Consider the following 20,711-nt stretch of genomic DNA (forward strand, 5'->3'; position numbering starts at 1 on the left):
ATGTAGTAGGCACTTAATAAATGCTTATTTTCTTATTTCCATCCTCTCACAAAATATTCACTCAACCTGCTGGAGAACATCTGGTGCTTTAAATGATCTTAGGGGAGGGATATCAATGTGCTCTTTTGGTTGTTGTCCTTTATTAATACTTTGTGAACTTCCAGCCTCTTTTTTTTTTTTTTTTTAATCCTTTACCTTCTGTCTTAGATTTGGCACTAAGTATTGGTTCCAAGGCAGAAGAGTGGTAAAAGTTGGGCAACTGGGGTTAAGTGATTTGCCCAGGGTTGCACAGCTAGGAAGTGTCTGAGGCTAGATTTGAACCTAGGACCTCCAATCTCTAGGCCTAGCGCTCTACCCTTTGAGCCACCTAGCTGCCCCACTTCTGACTTCTCTTCATTTCATAAGAATTTCTTACATCTCTTAGAAGCTGTCACAGAAGAAATTGAGGGAAGCCTTTAGCATGCCCTGGGGTGGATTTCTGGGCCACTGAGGATAAATGTCCTTTAGAATGAGAAGATACAGAAGGGCTACAATCTGCACTGCTGGAGTGGACATCCAAACTGATGAGGCCACAGATACTGTGGTACATTAGAAAACCAACCCCCTCCCCAGCCCATGCATTAAGGGTAACAAACGGCCAGCAAGATTGAAGCCCACCTTACATCTCTTTCTCATTGTCCTTTGTGGAGACTGCTTGTTGGTGAAAGTGATCTAATTTTATACTATTCCATGATTCCCAGCAATAGAACTATCCTATGATACGAGTATCCATATGATACTGGTGTTAAAAGAGATGGAGCTTCATCCATTGGGGAAGAGTTGAACAAATTCTACGTGAATGTGATGGGATACTGTTACGTAATAAGAAATGACAAAGGGGATGGTTCCAGAAAAGGAAGACTTGTATGAGCTGATAAAGTGAGCAGAACCTGGAGAATGATTTACACAGTAATAGCAATATTCTAAAGATAATCAACTCTGAAAGGCTTAGTAACTGATCAATCACAATTCCAAATGACTAAACCATACTTTCCACTTATAGAGAGATTTGATAGGCTCACAGGATTAACAAGCATGTTTTATTCTCTTTTTTCTTGGACATGGTTAATGAGGAAATTTGTTTTGCATGATTACAAAAAAATAGGACTAGGCTTTTACAGTGGGGAGCAGCTTTTGGCCACAGTGATCACATGATCATGAACAGTTTTTTAAATGCTACTAACCTAACACACTTTTTCTCTTATTCAAGTCTGGCCTCAGCTCACTATACCTTTGCAGGCCGCTCTAAGAATCATATATAGGCTAATATACATTCAAATAGGCAAGCAAAATATGGATAATATGGGAATCTGCTTGGCATCACTTCACATATATATTGCTTGCCTTCTCAATGGGTAGGGGCAGGGCAAGAACGAGGGAAAGAATGGAACTCACAATTTTTAAAAAGTGGATGCTAAAAAAAATTAAGTGTCAAAGTATGAAAGAGAAAGATATACAAATAAGATTCAAAGAAAAAAAATATTTTTCATGAAATTGCAAACTTTAAAAAGTGTCACAAGATAGTAACAAAAAAAAGTGTCACATGGTCGTAACAAAACACAAAGGTGTTCCTATGTCTCTTGGGAGTCCAATTTAACAAGCACTTATTAAGTGCCAAGGTTGATGCTGAGGATAGAAGAAAAAAAAAAAAAAGAAAACATCTTTGTCCTCAAAGACCTTATAGTCCCCTGGAGGAAACCTATATACACATGTAAGTATATACGTGACCACTGGAGGCCAAAAGGAAGAGTACCAACAGCTAGGAGCAGCAGGAAAGGCTCCCCAAAGAAGGTGTGTATGAGCTAAGCCTTGAAGGAAACCAGGAACTGGCAGAGGTAGAGGTCAAGAAGGAGTCCTTCTAGGCAGAGAAGATAGCCTGGATAATGTACAGTTCAGAGGTGGAAGTCAGAGCACTAAGTCTGAACTATAGCCAGGAGTCCAGTTTGGCTAGCACACAAAATGCACCACAGGGAATTATGTGTGATAAGCCCAGAAAGACAAGACGAGTTCGAAACGTGAAGGACTTTAAATATCAAGATGGCATTATCCCAGAGGCAATGGAGAGTTACGTCGGGCAGTCATAATGTAGTGATTCCACTGCAACCATGTTTTTTTTAAACTGCAAAACTGCAAAAGGCCTGCTAAAATACTCTGCTAAAAGCCAAATTAAGGCTTGCTAAAAAGTTAAGGGAGAAAAATATACTAATTCATGAAAACTGGTAGAAGAGAGCATGTGCTTAATGAAAATTCCAGTTATAGGCCCACAGATTTAGGATCCTTCCATATTTTACAGAAATGTGTTCCATAACCTTCTTTATCTGAATGTCAGTGAATTTCAGACTGTAGCTTTAACATAACAAAATGCCTCAGGTAAAAATGCCCTCCAAACCTAACCTAAATGTGTCTCTGAACCCTTTTATCCAGAGAATGAATTGTGAATTCAGAAGCTTTACTGATTGGTAACTTCCAAATAGCAACAAAGTATGCTTGCACTGATTAAACTAGCTTAATTAATCCTCAATATAGGATTTAGTGTCTTAGTAGAGGAAGGTTTGTTACTATGTATGATTAGTGATTACATATACACTTTCTCAGAAAAGACAACCAATTTCCAGCTCCCGACTGTGTTCCCAGAAGAGGGAGGAAGCAGATTTGGTAAGAAGCCTTTAGGAACATTCAAGATCAACTTGTTTACCTGGAGTCCTCTAGACTCAAAGAAACAGGCCATGCTAAGAGACGCACTTGGTCTCAAGTTCACTTCTGTAGGTTTCATCTTCAATGTTTACAGATTGAACCATGCCCATTTCAACTTTCATAAAAATGTAACTCAGGTCCACACATAATTTGACATTAATATTTCAGATTAAATTTTAGTTTCCTTCCATCAACTTTAACTGATCAGTCTAGCATTTCTTAATATGGCTAGCTGTTCCCCATGTGTTCTGAGAGTGACCAAATAGGGAGTTTATACTACAGGCCTTAACTTTTTGCTAATGAGAAATATGACACTTCTTGGGGATATTTTGATAGCAAATCACTTGAAGGAAATTGTCGTCAAAACTCCAAACTGCGATCATTCTGTGATAACAGAAGTGGAGGTGAAGAAAATGGTAACAAAGGGTTTCATTCATACTTTTTGGTAGTGCTAGTAAAACAACTCATGTCTTAGTAACAAATGATAAACTATTTGTTAAGTGTTTCGTATTTGTGTTACTCATTATGAGTCAAGTAGGTTATTTCCAACACTGGGTACAACCTTTTGTTCCACTGATGAATTACATATACATTTTGAAGACATTACCAATAAAAAGTAGGCAATAAAAAAATTGCAATGTAAAAAAGGTATCAATAAGGCAGAAAAAAGGTTAAGGTCTAAACTGTGAAGCCACATAAAATGGAGTCCATTAAAGAGAAATTTTTCATTTACTGAATTAAAGTTAGATGCAAAATGGAAAACCACTGCCATCTAGTAAATGTCTCCAACACTAGATACTTAATCTAAATAACTGAGTAATATTACCATGTTTTCTAGTAATAATTGTTAAATATTTGAATTTTAGCAATAATATTTGAATTTTTTTACTTGATATGGTAAAACTAGCAGCTTGGGGTCAGGAGCCATTATTTATTCCTCTTTTTCTAGGGAGAACATCTTTCAGAAAATGGGTGTTCAGCACATATTTGGTTGATTCAATGTGATCTTAGCAGTACAAACACAATATGTTTATTGATGAGACCCATAAGCATCGCAAAGTGACATATTAAGGGGGGAGAGGCGAGTTTTTATTTAAAGTTGTAAGGAATGAGAAAACCTGAGACATTTTTGACCATGAAAGTGTTAAAAGGGGCTACCATTAAAACTTCTAAGCCTTCAATTCAGAGAACAGTGAAATATATAAGAAATCATAATGAAAACTATCCTAAGTACTTGAACATACTGTTTCAAAATGCTGAGTGTAAAAAATGACTGCTAGCCTTCTAGGTTTATAGCTTAGGAAAAATTGCATATACTTAAGGTTGTAAATAAATGTTCCATAAAAATCTATGATGGATGCTCCATAAAATATTTAATAAATTTATAAACCATCTATATTTTGTTCACCTCAGCAGTATTGGTATCTAAGCTGTAAAAGAAATAAATATTTCAAAAAAATGTATATTTTTTGGACATCCAAACTTTGCATATAATACTTAAATTATGCCAAGTTTTAGATTACATCTGTTTCTTTTCTTTTTTTAAACCCTTATCTACTGTCTTAGAATGGATAGTAGGTATCAATATTATCAGCTCTAGCTAAATCATGATAGATCAATTTTGCTTAAATTTGGGGAAAATTACATGCATCATGTTTACTTAATTTATGTAATGACGCAAAATTCTAATTCACCTCACAATTATGGTAAAGAAATATATTATGGATTAAGGGCAACCCAGGAAACAACTAACTGAAGTTAAGAATTTGCTGGAAAGGTAATTTCCATTTATTTTACTATTAAATACATAACTCTGGGCGGAGTAGCAAAGAGATGGAAGAGAGGGCAAACAGTCTAAGTGGCAAAAGGGTAAAATTTTAAATTAGTCTGATTTTCCACAGAGCCCATTAAGACTACTAATAGCTGTTTTACACAAGGCAAGGTTTGGACATTGCTAAGCAGTCCATGTTCTTATCCTATTTGTATTAGCTTTCTATATAAAATCAAAGGTGTCAAAGCTAGGGTGAAATGTGTTCATTATTATCCTCAGATAATCAGGAGCTTTTAGTGTGAGCATGTGTTGGAAGCAAGCCAAGAGGAAAAAGTCTAGGAGGCTGAAATTGAGGCAGGAGTTTGGCCCTTTCACAAAATCTGTAGGCCAAAGCCCCAGTGACCGTTCTTTGCTTTTTAATAGTATATCCTTATTACAAAGACAAAACCAGAAATAGTAATTATATGTTCGATCTGTAACACAGATATAGTATAGTGCATACCATTATATAATTTTCATTTTGATCACACCCTGATGTATAAAGGCAATAAAAAGCAGTTTAGATTTCAGCAAAGCCATGATTATGCTATGGCAGCATGGTGGCAGCAGGGAACAGTGGCCTAAACTAGCATGGCACATGGCTTTATTTTCTAAGATTATTAATAAATCTTATAAAACCCATAATCTTTTTAAAGTTATCATTATATATTAATTTTAATTTTCACAGTTAACAAATTCTGGGGGCCACACCACCTCAGTGCCATAACAATTATTTTGGGCACAATCTTGCTCAAGACTCTAGAAGCACATTTTGTTCTTGTTGCTCAGACACAAGGGCTCTGTTTTCATGTTAATTTTTGTAAAAGCCTGAAGAACTCATTAAGTTTCTCACACATTCCCATGTCTGCTCCTCACTATGCCTAGGATAAATTCAACTACACTACTCAAGAGAAGATTATAAATAAGTGAAAGGCCACCAGTACCTCTCTGCCTGACCTCATGTGGGGCCCTGGTCACATGTGCTAATCACACTTTGAGTCTTCCCAGAGGATTTCTTGATACCTTTCTATAAATGCTCTGTGGTGCTAATTTGAGTCTTAGCCTTAAGCAATATCCTGCCCTGCATGCTGGGTTCCCATCCTTTGTCTCCATCTCAAACTTCTTGTTTTCTGTCCTTGGAAGCTGTAAAGTTCTTCTGGTTTCTAAATCTTTACCTTACTTCCTAGATTCAAAGATAATTTGTTAAGCCCTATGATTGCAAAAATGTTTTTCATATCATATATTTATATCGTAGAAATAAAATTAATAAAAATGATTTTCCAAAGGGATAAATAAAGGTTCCAAAGGTATCTTTGGCCACGAGCTGATCACTGAATGACAATATGCCAAAGGCATCCTGGCTGCTACAAAATGTAATTAAAAGCTCTAGGATTAGGGCAAATCAATACATCAAATAGTGAAAATTTCTAGGCATACTAAAAGTTCTGAGCAAATGACAAATGTGCTTTAGAAGAAAAATGCTTTACTAATTCTCTTTTGGATATAAACTAAGATCGCAACCTTAAAACATATTAAGGTACTCATTTCCTGTGACAAATTTATAAAAGTTTTTCTGACTAAAAGTTTATTCATTTTGGTGAAACATTAAACCAAGTGACACTGAATTACCTTCAGACAAATTGATGATTAGCAGCAGGGTGATAAAACCCTGATTAGCCTTAACAGTCACTGAGAAATGTGAGCCATCATGGATCATATCAGTCACATCAAAATCTCATGCTAACCAAATACAAGAGATAATCTTGATGAATCATCCTAACACAGGAATGGCTTAAAAGACAAAGTTCTTTGTAAGTACTAATTGATCACATTAAAAAAAATGAAAATGGTAAAATTTTAAAGGAGAGGCCTCAGTACGTAAATGGATCCATGATCTCATCTGTATGCATACTCCCTCCATAAAAGCAGACTATAACTCTGCCAGGCTTTCTCCTTTGTGTGCTTCTTGTCTAGGTCTTTTTATAAATACTTCACAGGATATCTATTTAATACATGCTAGTGGGCTTTGAAGCATATTATGGGTACTCTCACTCTGATTACCTGGCCAACCTGGCTCCTTTTCTATTTAAAAAAAGAAGAAGATTTCATAATGGCTAGAAAGAAATAGAAAATGGCATTACATATGGATAAGCTTTGGCTGATGTGGCCTAAAGAATGTTGTCATAAGCTCTTTGTTCCTCTTTAAAATGTTTCTCTTTTCTAAATCTTTTTCTTTTTACCAAGGTTAAAAGGTAAAGAGATCATAAAACCACAAAATATAATCATTTTGATTCCTACAGGGAATTTCTGATAATTCCTTTCTTAAATATCTTTTTAAATAACCAAAGTTAGCTTACATCCACAGAAAAACTTCTTGTCTCCAATTACTGAGCATAGCCAGACTCATTAGGTAACTAAAAAGATATGTCAAGAGAACCTTGTTCTTCCTTCCTAAATTTGGAGAAGCTTATCACCAGAAGGTTGGGAACTAAGTGATGAATTTTTTTTTTTGTCAACTGAAAATAATGAGAAGTTATGATCCATGTTAGAGGAGAGCCATGTTAGTAAAATTATGGATCACTTAAAGTTCTGAGTATGGAAATATTGACTATTGACTACTCTTTTCATTTGTGGACGTTTTAGTTGCAGAAGGAAACAGAATGATTATTTGAGTTAGAAAAGCAGTTTGAGACTATTCTGAAAATAGAAAAGGATCTTCACATAAATATAGTAAGAGGACTTGTTTGAAAACAGGCCAAAGGCATAAGTGGGGGATGGGTATGAAGCATCCTTGTTTATTCATTTGCTCACATTTTTTTTTTCTTCAGGGTTTTAAAGTCTAGAGATGAGAAACCATAAATCACATAAGTGCCTGGGAATTACAGCAAAATTACATGTTTGGGATATGCCTGATTTAATTATGGACTTTTGTTTTTTAAACCTGAGTTAGATATAGGTCACTACTCCTGAGGGAGACCCTGATTTGATGTCATAAGAAACTGGAGAGAGAAATTAGAGATCAGAATATTGAGAAGACATAATAGCTACCTGAAGCTGCCTGAAGAAAAGAGGCTGATGACAGAGACTGTCTCCTATTGTTTCAAAGAAACAGGTCAGAGGAGAGTTAAAAGACAAGAAGAGAGAGGACAGGATAAAACCTAGCTAATTCTGTGGGGCTTGGAGCTCACTGAAGGAGAGTTCTTTGGGTGCTGGAAAATGGCTAGAATCAAGAAAGAGCTGGCTGGACTTACTGACCTTTTGCTACCTCTATAGTTACACAGAAGGGAAATCCCTCAGTTATTTGACTGCATTGCTGTCTACTACCCTTCTCGGAGCCCTAAGGAGCAGATCTGGGTTAGGTCATTGCTTTTAATTGAAAAAGCTTAACTTCAGCACCTACCCAAGGAAACAAACAAGAGTTGTAACTTCCAGGCTCAGGGCTATTGTTACTTGGCACAAGCTCAACATTGCTTGTTAGAATAGTAGAGATGTAGCCTTTCCCAGCAGGACTGAGGAGGGGCTTAGAAAAGGAACAGGACAATTGGTACAGACCAAAAGAGAAAACTGACATCCAGGCTGGACTACTAGTCCAGAGTGGTGAGGGCTCCAAGCTTAGGGGTTTTCCTACTCATGTGTCCTACTGCCACGTTTCTGCAAGGATGGCCCCCATTATCCTTCATAGATAGGATGGGAACTGGTAGGTAAGTATGATCCAGGTATATAAATGTACTGTTAAATTTTATTATTCTTGCTTTTGTCTTCTGCTTAGTATAAGGCATACTGTTGTTATAATTATTGATTTTTCCTTCTCTTTTAGTAAGTGTTTTATATTTAAGAGATAATGGTGTCATTGTGACTGCTCTGTGTAAATAAACACACTGGTGAGGGCTCAGGAGCTACAGTGGCAAGGAATAGGTGTGTGTCTCTTCCCCAACAAAGACTCAGTATAAGCAGAGATGAGTTGGATGGAGGGAGAGAGGGAAAAAGGGAGAAAGAGAGAGAGAGAAAGAGTGGGAGGGGGAGGGAGAGAGGGAGAGAAAGAAGAGAGAAGATAGACAGACATTATGCCCCAAGGTTAAGTTCTCAGAGTGAATGGATCACTATTGCACTCAGGCTACATGTGCATATGCAAACATGCACATGGATGTACAAACATATTCTCTATGTGTGTCTATTGGCCATGTCATTTTTGAATGGCTACTCGTAAGGTGGAAGTCAAAGCTAATATCCTTTTACATTCTGTTTGGGTCTATCATTTCTAGAATATTACAAGTGCCTGATGATACTAAATAAGGCTATTACCTTAACCTACTGCCAAGTTAAACTCTTGAGCCAATTCTGTATTGATATTGATGCTACCATATGCAGGCAGTAAATTCAACACTGGAAAACCTGGAACATCTATTTTAACCCATATCTGGGAAGCTAAACTACGTATCTGGAGAAGGAAACCAACATTAAATAAACAAGAAGACCTGATTATCAAGTGTTTCCCAGGGAACTTCTCAAACATACCTTTCTTATCTGAATTTCTTCGTACCAGTTTATCAACTTGAGAAAGAGCCTCTTCCCAGCAACTGTTGCTGGCTTGTACTCGAGGCTGGAGCAGCTTTAACTTCTGTTCCAGGACGTGATAGGCCTCTGATGCCAGTGCATGTGTTTCCTTAGTACCAACAAGCTTTTCAAGTTCATCCTCAAGAATTATAACCCTAGGTAAGAAAGGAAAACAGAAAAGGGTCTGAAAATATAAAATGTAAAAGTTTACAAACATGTTGGGGTTGTTCAAAAAGTATATTGGCAAGAGCAACGCGGTGGCACTGTGGATAGAGAGCCAGGCCTAGAGTTGGGAGGACCTGGATTCAGATTCAACTGTGTTTGACACTTCCTATCTGTGTGACCCTGGGCAAATCACCTAACTCCAATTACTGAGCCCTTGCTGTTCTTCTGTCTTAGAATTGATTCTAACACAGAGGGGAAAGGTTTTTTTTTTTTTTAAACTTTTTTTTTTAAATTTATTTTTTAAACCCTTAACTTCTGTGTATTGACTTATAGGTGGAAGAGTGGCAAGGGTAGGCAATGGGGGTCAAGTGACTTGCCCAGGGTCACACAGCTGGGAAGTGTCTGAGGCCAGATTTGAACCTAGGACCTCCCGTCTCTAGGCCTGGCTCTCAATCCACTGAGCTACCCAGCTGCCCGGGAAAGGGTTTTTTAAAAAAAGAATATTTACAATGTTAGCATCACTGAATTATGTATAGGAGCAATTATGGTTATAATACAGTACTGTATGAGCATGTATGGATATATTATAAAGCTGATTATGACTCTTGGTGATTTGGTGTGAGCTTTGTTAAAAATGCCTACTCTCTCAGAGATGTTTTCCAAATGTTGTGTGTGCACTGGGATTTTATTTTTAAAAATAAGTTTAAATGTCCTGAGACAGAATTTTATTTGCTCAGCTTGAAGTTTATGAATAGGTTTTCAATTAACAAAGTACATAATAAGGGATGTTGTTTATCCTTCATTTTTAAAGATGACCAACGACATCACAAGAGTGATGTCTTAACTTTCATGTGAACTGGATTTAAGTGAGGGAGACTTGCACAAAATCTTAGGCCTCATTCTCTCTTCCAGAATCATCAGTCTAGTGGCAAAACAAAAGTTAGAACAATTGGCAATGGCCCAGGATGTAGTAGATGACATTGGTGTCTTTGGGGTCTGACCAAACTCTAAATGCCTTCTTCAGCTGCCTTTATTGGTGTTGGATCCAAGTGTCCTCATATATCCATTCTGCCAGGGTGAGTCTTCACATACTTGGGGAAGCTAGGTGGCTCAATGGATACAGCATCCAGGGCCCTAGAGTCAGGAGAACTCATCTTTAGTTCACATCTGGCCTTAGACACCCACTAGCTGTGTCTACGCAAGTCACCTTACTCTGCCTCAGTTTCCTCATCTGTAAAATGAGTTGGAGAAGGAAATGATAGGCCACCCAAGTATCTTTGCCAAGAAAACCCCAAAAGGAGTCATGAAAAGTTGGACAGGGCTGAAACGACTGAACAACAATAAAAAACCAGACAAGTCAAACCTAGATAACGGATGTACAAAATTTCACTGTGAATGCTGCAGTATGAATGCCAAGCAAAAGACCAGCAAATACTAAGTAAGGGTCCCATGCCTCATTCAACTTCTAAGTGTTTGAAATTGGGTAGGTACTTTTGGAGAAAAGTAGTGAAAAACTGTTCAATGCTTGTGTTCCTTCCTATTCTATTGATTAATTTTAGTGAAGGCAAATGCCACTGATGACCCAAAACATAAGAAAGTAGTATTTCCTCTCCCACATTTGAATTCAAAGTGCATCTTTCAGAAACCTGGCTTCAACTCTGCCTCCCTCATTAGCTAGTTTCTAAACCAACCTCAAAAGGACAAAGCCTGCTAATCCTGGAAGGAGGGGTCTAATCATGGACAAGGCCCCCCTCTGTACTCACTCATTCAGCAATGCTTTCAGATGGAGCTGGAGGCTGCGCACTGCTGTGTGAAGGCTGTTCAGTTCTTTCGATTTCTGCTTTGTTTTGGACAAGCGCTGTCCCTCTGACCGATGCTGAGTTTCAAAATATCTATAGAACTCATAGCTACGCTTAAGTTCTTCCAAACAGGCAGCATGTGCGTGAGGTAGGCCTTGAGTCACATCCGACAGGACACGATGAGAAGAAAGAGCAGGTGTGAGGAGGGGCCCCTGGGGCGCATTCACAGTTGACAGAAGCAGTGCCAGCCGTCTGAAGAACTCAGAACTCTGTCCTACCCAGAGCTGGAACAAAACCTAAAGGAAAAGAAAAAGGATCTGGGTCAGATTTTTAAAAATACTCCAAGACCACAGAAAACCCAAACTCAGTTTGCTTTCAGCAGGGTGGTCAAAGTTCTTCTGTCTTTATAGAACATGACAACTGTACAACCAGGCCCAAAACTGGGCAAACCAAGGTCAATAATCCCTAGGAAAGTTCTGATCAGAGTGTAGCAGATACCACAAAGGGCATTTTTGATAACTCCCACACTTTAGATAATCTCCGGATTTGGGCCATCACAGACTGTAGCTTTTAGGTAAAAGCAAATTTTTTTAGGTGGGGTAGGAGCCATATTGGCCACCTAGAAAGCCACAAGATTTCTTTTGGACTTCTCTAAACATACGCTTGTGAGGGACAAGTCTTTAAAAGGCACTTGGAGGAATGCAACTATCAATAATATGGAAATAGATCTCCATCAATGACACATGATAAAACCAGTAGAGATGTGCGTCGGCTATGGGGGGGGGGGCGCGAGAGGGTGTGGAGGGGAGAGTAAGAACATGAATCATGTAACCATGGAAAATTTTTGTAAAAAAAAAAATTCAAAGCCACAAAAAAACCCAAACAAATAAATAAAAGGCACTGGAGGGGCAGCTCAGTAGCTAGGTGGCGCAGTGGTTAGAAATCCAGGCCTGGGTTCCTGGGTTCAGGCCTAGCCTCAGATACTTCCTAACTGTGAGACCTTGGACAAATCACTTAACCCCAATTGTTTATCCCTAAAGCTCTTCTGCCTTGGAACTGATATTTAGTATCTATTCTAAGACAGAAGCAACACTGGAGTTGCTATGAAAATGCCTGTATAATCCCTGGGCCAAGTTCTCTTCAGGGGAAGCAGGAATGATCAAATGAGATGACATGTGAAGCAAGAAGGTAGAATCCTTATTATTTCCTCATCTGTGGTAAATTGGCTGCCATAATGCATGTTCTTTTTTGACAGGTTACTATGGATATTCTGGTAGCGCTAGTTTCTACCAGAGACTATTCAGGAAAGTAGTAGAAAGGAGGCATGAAGAATGTCCTTATTCCTTCCCCCAACACTGTTTGCTATGAAACTGCATTCTAATTCCTTCATGTAACCCACTTCTGTCTTCTTATGGAACACTCACATTAACTAAACCATTTTCACAAGAACAAAAGCTACAGGGCCTGAAAGAACAGAACAGAAATCTGGGTGAACTGATGACAAGTCAGAGGGATATGGATACAGAGCCCAGAAATGGGAAAGAAGAATGTTATACAAAGGCTACAATGATTAAAGGTGAAAGGTGGCAAGAAGTGTGAGCTTAGTATTGGTAAAGAGTATCTGAAGGGGCAGCGAGGTAGCACAGCAAACAGGGTGATTCAAAGATGGCCTCAGACACTTCCCAGCTGTGTGACCCTGGGCAAGTCGCTTAACTCCATCTGCCTACCTTTTGCTCTTTTGTCTTAGTTGTTTCTAAGACAGAAGGTAAGAATTTAAAAAAGAGAGAGAGAGAATTGGGGTTAGCATCCTTAGAAAGGATGGTTGTTCAAACATCTTGGCAAAAAGGAAACTGATGAGGAGGAATTCAGGAAAACACAACCTGAATATGTAGACATAATCCAGAAGTAGAGGATCATACGATCACATACTAGAGCTAGAAGGGGACTCAAAGAACAGCCCAAGGCCCAGAGAGGAGAAGTAACATGCTGAAGGTCCCAAAGGTAATAAGTAGCAGAGCCAGGACTGAACCCAAGTCATATGACCTTATGACACGAATTCCTCTGTACCATTTAGGGCCCAGAAGATAAAATATAAATGGACAGAAGGTTTTAGAGAAATAATTAAGACTCAGAGGAACGTAGAAAGCATTAAGTAAAATTCCAGTGGTATGATGGATGCTGAAAATAGAGTGAATTGTAAAGAGTTTCAGAAAGAAATATGAAAAGCTCATGAGTAAAGGTTTGGGGATGCTGGAAGAGAAGATGGTGAAGGCTCCTAGGAGCCTAGTGAAAGAACTGAGATTAGGGTATGTAGAAGAAACTGGGAAGCTTAATTTACTGGTTTGTTCTTATGTTACTTGGTACATAAAAAAGGAACAAATGAGTCATGAAGTTAAGGGATCGTGGTGATGGTTATTAATGGATAATTTATCCAAAATAGCCCTGGGTTAAAGCCATATCCCTTAAAGGCTTGGGTAAACAACTCCAAGAGAAATCTTAAAAGTTTTAAATAAAAATAGGTCTCAGAATTCCTTTAAATACTGTAGTCAATTTTATAATCACAATACTTCAACTTTTAATTTTCAATAGGAATAAAGAAGAGAGAACAGAAGTAAGAAGTTTTGCAAAAGTGGGAACAAAGGGCTTTCATTAATTAGCAAAGGGTGAAGAGAGAAATTATAAGGAACAAGCAGAGTTCAATTTAGCTGAAATATGGGAGAGAGATGTGTCTAGTAACAGTGTTTCATGACATCATATATCTCTCAGCAAAAGTCCAGGGAAGGAAATGCCTACTGCTCTGTGGCCACTGGTCCATTTAAGTAAGTGAATGAGGATGGAAGCAGGATGGAAAGGGAGGCTGACAGGGGAGAGGAGGCCTAGCTGCACCTGTCAGAAGTCTATGCTTAAGAGCCAAATATCTAAAAATGTAACTGAAGCCTGGTCCTGAAGGGTTTTACATGGCAAGGAGAGGAGAAGGTTATTTCATCCTAGAGCCAAGAGGGAGACAATGAAGATTCCTGGCAGTGAAATAGCTTGATGAGACATTGGCACCTAAGTTCAACTAGCTACAAGTTTTACATCTGACACAATCGGGAAACAACATGGAGACTCTGGGAGAAAAAAATAGGGTTTAGTATCACAGGATCTTGAGCTGTATAGAAGCTGAGACATCACTAAGTCCAACCTAGGCTCCCAACACTCATCAAATGCATCAGATATGATTTTGCCAACTGATTCTCAGGAGAAAAGAATGACATAAAACCTTATATTTCTTGTTTTCAAGAGCTGAGAGAGTTTGTTAGAATTGGAAAGGGAGGTAGGAAATGTGAGCTAGACAACAGAAGCCATGCCAAATGCCTGCCATGGGCTTTCCTGAGAAGAAACATGGGACTCATAACATAAAAAAGGAAATTCAGGCCATGTAGGTATTCATAAATTGTGCCCAGACTCAAAAGGAATAATCCTTTGCCATGTTTACTTGTTGAGCATTAGGGATCCTGTCTAAATTTTTCCATTTTAATCCTGGCTGCCCTTGGGAGGGAAGGATTTCCTTGTGAAGTCAATGAGAGAGACCCACACTTTCTGAATACTGCTGGTGTCATTGGCAGCTCACAATCTCTACATACCTACTGTGGACAATTGCTTCTTTTGGACTAATGTCTTTTACAACACATTATTGGAGCTTAGTTTTAGCTCATTTTTAGCACGAAGAGGGTAAAAGATTTGGACATTATTAAAATAAACTCAGCCTAAAATGGAATTAAAAACAAGTGAGGCAAAAGGAATAGTAGCAAGGGAGAGATATAGATAACCTAGACATCAGAGTCCAAAAATGAGATGCTGACCGAGTAAGGTCAGGGAAACCTAACATTATGGCAAGTCAGATGAAACTAGAGCTTAAGGGCAGCGATGTGGTTCAATGGATGGCAACCAGGCCTGGAGTTGGCAAGTCCTGGGTTTGAATATAACCTCAGACACTTTTTTTTTTAGATTTTTAATTTATTTTTTTTAAACCCTTAACTTCTGTGCATTGGCTCATAGGTGGAAGAGTGGTAAGGGTGGGCAATGGGGGTCAAGTGATTTGCCCAGGGTCACACAGCAGAGAAGTGTCTGAGGTCAGATTTGAACCTAGGACCTCCCGTCTCTGGGCCTGACTCTCAATCCACTGAGCTACCCAGCTGCCCCCAACCTCAGCCACTTTTTAGCCATGTGACACTGGGCAAGTCACTTAACTCCAATTGTCTAGCCCTTACAGCTCTTCAGTCTTAGAATCAATTCCAAGATACAAAGTAAGGGTTTAAAAAAAAAGAAAAGAAAAGAAACTAGAGCTTAAAGGGCAAGAACAAAAATTTGAAGGAGTCTAAATTCTTTATTTACATCAAAGACAGTATTCTTGTCTTCCTGACTTCCACTGGTGCTTCTTCAGTATTACAAGAAATAAGAGTTAAAACTGTCTGTGCAATTAAAAACCCTAGTTGCTGACATTGCTTATAGATATTAGAGAAATAGTAAAAGAGAAAAAAAAACCTGCCAAAACCCATACAGCTTTGTAAAAGCAGATGAACTATGGTCATTTCTATGGATTTTCTGACAAATAAATCTTCCTCATGTGTACTTCTGATGTCTTTGCTATCAAGGCTTTCTGAGTAAAAGTAAACACCTCTGCCTGGCATTTAAGGCCCACCGCTGTGTGGCACCATCCTACATTTCCAATCTTTTCATAATATTCCCTGTTTCACAGACATATATCTCCAGCCAAGTTAGACTCTGCCCCTTGATACAAGGCCTGGCCCTGGATGGTGTCTAGGTCTCTGCTTAATGCTTCCTCGGCTTCTTTTGTCTGGTGAGTTCCCACAGTCACCCCTGGAAGCTCAGCGTGTATCACTTCTTCCATGGAATAGTCCCTGATCTTTTTAGTCAGCAATGTCCACCCCCCTCCCCATTCCACTCCAGAACTCACACAATAGGTGGCTTATAACTGATAGAAAATACCATATATCATTTTGTGTTATTGTAGTGCCCAATAGCATGCATATCATCTCCTCTTCAATAGGGAAGACTGTCTCATCTAAACTGTTTATCCCCACCCAGGCTAGGACAGCACTATGTATGCAGAAGACATTAGGTGTTTTCTGAATTGAATTAACATTTTTAAGGCAAGGGCAGGAGGGGAGGGTTTGGAAAGATCACTGAATTAAGAACCAGGAGGCTTCTGGGCTAGCTGACTTCGAGCAACTAATAAAATCCATCTAGACTAGAGTTTCCTTATTTGTAAAATTAGGAGCTTAAATTAAAAGACTTTTAAAGTCTCTTTAACCTTTAAGAGTTTGTGGTGCTTATTATGGCTTATTCTTGAAAGTGGGGAAGGGTAAAAATATATAATGGAGGAGATCATGATGTGAACAAATATAGTAGCATCTATTTCTGTTACCCTTTCTCAAATTAAAAGGTCTTTCTAAGATCTCAAGGTTTTTTTAAAAATATAAAGACACTACAAAATTACAGCAATATTAAAGTGAAATTTAAAAAGAAAAAAAAGGAGAGGGGGAGACAGAATATATTTTAAATCTTTATCTTCTATCCTAGAATTAATAGTATATTGGTTCCAAGGCAGAAGAATGGTAAGGGGTGGGCAATGGAGGCTAAGTGACTTGCCCAAAGTCACACAGCTAGGAAGTATGAGACTAGATTTGAATCCAGGTCCTCCCATCTCTAGGCCTGGTTCTCAATCCACCTAGCCACCCCTGACTTAAGAATATTTTTTTAAAATGTGAAAAGAAAAGAGAACTTTAAATGTACATAATAAAAGTATTCAATTATTAATACATATTTTCTGGATGTCACAAAGTTTTCCAAAATCAACAGAATAGATCCAAGGTAAGACCAACCACATGGAAATTAAACTTTCAAAGGGATATTAAATTAGCCATTAATAGTTGAAAAATATTTCTGTGCAAACATTAGGCATTATGGAACATGGCAAAACTAAGAACAATATACAGTAAGTTCAAACATAAAGCATGATACTTATCAAATAATCTGAATATGGAATCTGTTGTTAAAAATCAAAGTTACTGAGATAGATAGATGGCTCAGTGGACAAAGCCAGGCCTAGAGATGGGAGGTCCTGGGTTAAAATCTGACCATAGTCACTTCCTCCCTGTGTGACTCTGGGCAACTCATTTAACTCCAATTGCCTAACCCTTACTTTCTGCTTAGAACCAAGACTTAGCGGGGGCAGCTGGGTAGCTTAGTGTATTGAGAGTCAGGAGGTCCTAGGTTCAAATCTGGCCTCAGCCACTTCCTAGCTGTGTGACCCTGGGCAAGTCACTTGACCCCCACTGCCTACCCTTACCACTCTTCTGCCTTGGACAAGACGGAAGGTAAGGGTTTAAAAAAAAAAAAAGAGACTTAGCATCAATTCTAAGACAGAAGGAAAGGGCTTTAAAAAAAATCCAAGTTTTCCAAATTAAAAAAATCTTTACCAAGTATTTAATTTTTGAAATCAATTTAACAAATATCATTTAGGCTGCTCCTTGTAAAGGGGAAAATTATGGTTGGACTGAATATTTAAGAGTTTTGGTTGCCAGGAACTGATTACACAATTCCAAAATAAAGTCTCAAGTCAGAATGACTTTTATGGTAGTTTATTTACAAATAGGAAGAGTGAAAGTAGAGAAAATGAGAGAGAGAGAGAGAGAGAGAGAGAGAATGAATTACTCGGGCCTGGTCCAAAGGTCTGAAACAGGAAGGGCTTCAGAGGCCCCAGTAAAGGGGGGCACAAAGGTTAATTAAAGAAGGCTTCTAGCCACGAGGCCTCCTCCAAGATGAGAGGCCTCTTTGGAGGCTACTGCCTCTAAGAAAAGCCATGGAAAGGGAGTCAGCCTTTCACTCACCCATGTGACAATCCAAAAGGAAGCAGTCTGAGGTCTCAAACCCGAGCTCCTCCAAGGTCAAGTTTAACATGGACAAATGGCAGCTTTAACCTTGCTTTGGATTGCCCAGGGGGCAATCAGTTGTTTTTGATTTGATAGCACACTAGGGTCATCGACCTCCGCCCCCCCCTTAGTCCTTGGGTGGGGTGGGGTGGGGTATATACATTTCTGGTGGCTACAGTCTAAAGAATAAATAGGGGAGAGATAATTCCATCTTCACATCCTCCTCCTCCAGGGTTTGTTATTACAGTGGTGACATTTAAGAAATGGAAGGAGAGGATGCAAAACCTTTTTGTCTGATAGACTCAATGGCAGCATATGTACACTGATTGCTTTCTCAGCAAATGCGTTTTCCATAAAGACAAATTACCTTTAGTGCAGGCAGGCTAAAGCCATCTGTCAAGTTATGGGCTTCTTCCTCTGACACTTGTTCTTCACTCAGCCCTAGGCCCAGTTCCTTAAATGGGACCACACAGATGTAATTTGTTACGTTGTCACTCTCTGAATTCAGAGGGTAGGTTAAGGGGAAGTTAAGGAAACACCAAGTGGATCTTTGTACTCAGAGAGCAGAAGAGGCTCAAAACATTTCATCCCAAATTACTTTTGGTCCCCATCATCTTTAACACTTTTTCAGAAAGGCAGACTTGATTTCAGTCTAACTGGAACAGATACTAGTCTTAATACTAGTAGTGACACAGAATATAAATAAGTAGAAATGTCAGATAATGCACACATTTAGTTGAATAAGCATTGAAACTTCTCCTTTGATCCCTTCACGAGGAAATCTTCCCAAGATGTGTGGTCTTGACTCAGTGAACATGTAGCAAAAAGTGAACATGCTTTAGTGTTTCCTTGAAGATTTAGCCTACCGAAGAGATGAAGGTATAGATGTGAATAGAGCCCATGAGATATCCTGGCACTGGCTTTCTTGAAGAGTCCATGATGGTGGTATGATTTGGGATCATTTGCATCTCCAACTAAAGCAGACTGAAGGATATGTGGCCATAGGATTGTTAGGGCAGTCATACAATATGGCCAGCAGGAGAAAATTCTGAATTAATGCTGAAGCATCTTTTCTACTCTTTCCCCAACAGGCTACTCGACCTTCAAGAAAACCCTTCTTTTCTCTGCTAACAATATCTTCTAACTCAGCAATCTCATTAAAATAACATTTTATTAAAACATTGTTTTAACAAAGAGTCCCATAGGAATGTGGCCAGCATCTATTCCATTTTCCTAGTTAATTCTGTGAGGCAGCATGAAGAGTCCCATCTCATTTTGAGAATATGAGCCTTATCCCAATAGTCATACTGAGCAGCAACCAAGGGTGGTGGATTAGTGAGTCTTGGGGTCAAGATGAATGGCGTTCCAGCCTAGCCTCTGACCCACCTGAGCCACATGGCCCTAGACACCTGGACTGGAAGGAGATTTCACTAGCACTTCCCAGGACCAATGAAATAAAGGATTCAGATCAAATAAAAACTCCCAATAGCTACACTTTCTTCATCATATATCACCACCAGAACAACACATTTGCAAATACCATCAATTTCCCAATTTTTCCCAAACCCCTGATGTTTGGCTTAACAGAATTCCAAGATCCAGTAACACTAAACATTTGAATATTTAATATTACAATTACACTTGATGTCTTATGTAGTACCTGAATGATGGATCAACAGAATGATGTAAGCTCTGCTATAATAACATTTCACATTCTGACTAATACCCTGGTCTAAGGGCAAACTCAACGAGGCAGCACTATTAGGAAGAAAGATCATAAAAACACCAGTATAGCATGCCATACTTTCCTAGGAAGAATTCTGCAACAGTATATCCACAGGAGAACTTTACTATCATCTAGCCTGTAACTCTAAAATGACTTTTCACTGAAACATAAGAAAAGTGATTTAAAAATTCAGAAACAATGAATTTGTTCATTGCCAGACTACCTGAATGATGGAACATGGACTCTATAAGAAGAAATTGGACTGTGCAAAAGTCAAATGTGTGGTATCTTGGAAAATTCTTAAAGAGACTAAATTTTCTAATCCCTGTGATTCTCTTTTATCTTATAATAAAATTTATTGATTGCAATAGTTTTTACATAAACTACATTTGCAAATGTATCCTTTTTCACTCTCCTAAGAGTCATCTCTACTAACAAAGGGAAGAGGAACAAAAGAAAGGAAAAAAATAGTTCAGCAACATGGAGCATCACACCAAAAAATGTATGGTATTTAGAATGTAAATGCCACTCCTCTTCCAAGAAGGGAGACTGATGTTTTCTTTGGGGTCAAGTGGGTCATTATAATTTCAAATTTGATATGAATTACTTTATTCTATTCCATATACATTGTGATCTCAAATTGTGTGTCCTGTTTTCTGAATGTTGCTTACTTTATCAGGCATCAGTTAAGTGAAGTCTTTCCATGCTTTTCAGTGTTTATCATTTCTTAGGGTACAAAAATATCCAACTGCACTGGGGTACCACAACCTATCTGGTCATTCCCCGGGTGATGGCCATTTATTCTGCTTCCACAAAAATTGCTGCTAGAAATAGTCTGTGTCCACAGATTCTTACTGCCACTGACCTCCTTGAGAGATAAGTTGAACAGTGGGATTTCTGGCTCAAATTGAATAGACTTCTTTTCTTTTCTTTTCTTTTCTTTTCTTTTCTTTTCTTTTCTTTTCTTTTCTTTTCTTTTCTTTTCT

General features: G+C 38.5%; 1 protein-coding gene across 3 annotated transcripts in view; it reads right to left on the reverse strand.

Moving 5' to 3' along the window:
- The window catches only part of VEZT (vezatin, adherens junctions transmembrane protein), a 45,883-nt gene that overhangs the window by 9,182 nt on the left and 15,990 nt on the right, over nucleotides 1-20,711 (reverse strand). For 2 of the 3 annotated variants that reach the window (XM_044679517.1, XM_044679516.1), the window contains 3 exons: nucleotides 18,367-18,514; nucleotides 11,026-11,357; nucleotides 9,059-9,252 (listed from right to left, as the gene is read on the reverse strand). In XM_044679517.1, the coding sequence (XP_044535452.1) occupies nucleotides 9,059-9,252; nucleotides 11,026-11,357; nucleotides 18,367-18,514 (674 nt within the window). The remainder of the gene's footprint in view (nucleotides 1-9,058; nucleotides 9,253-11,025; nucleotides 11,358-18,366; nucleotides 18,515-20,711) is intronic. The other variant, XM_044679518.1, reaches the window with a different exon arrangement.

The sequence above is a fragment of the Gracilinanus agilis genome, chromosome 5 (genome assembly GCF_016433145.1).
Source record: "Gracilinanus agilis isolate LMUSP501 chromosome 5, AgileGrace, whole genome shotgun sequence".
Classification (NCBI taxonomy): domain Eukaryota; kingdom Metazoa; phylum Chordata; class Mammalia; order Didelphimorphia; family Didelphidae; genus Gracilinanus; species Gracilinanus agilis.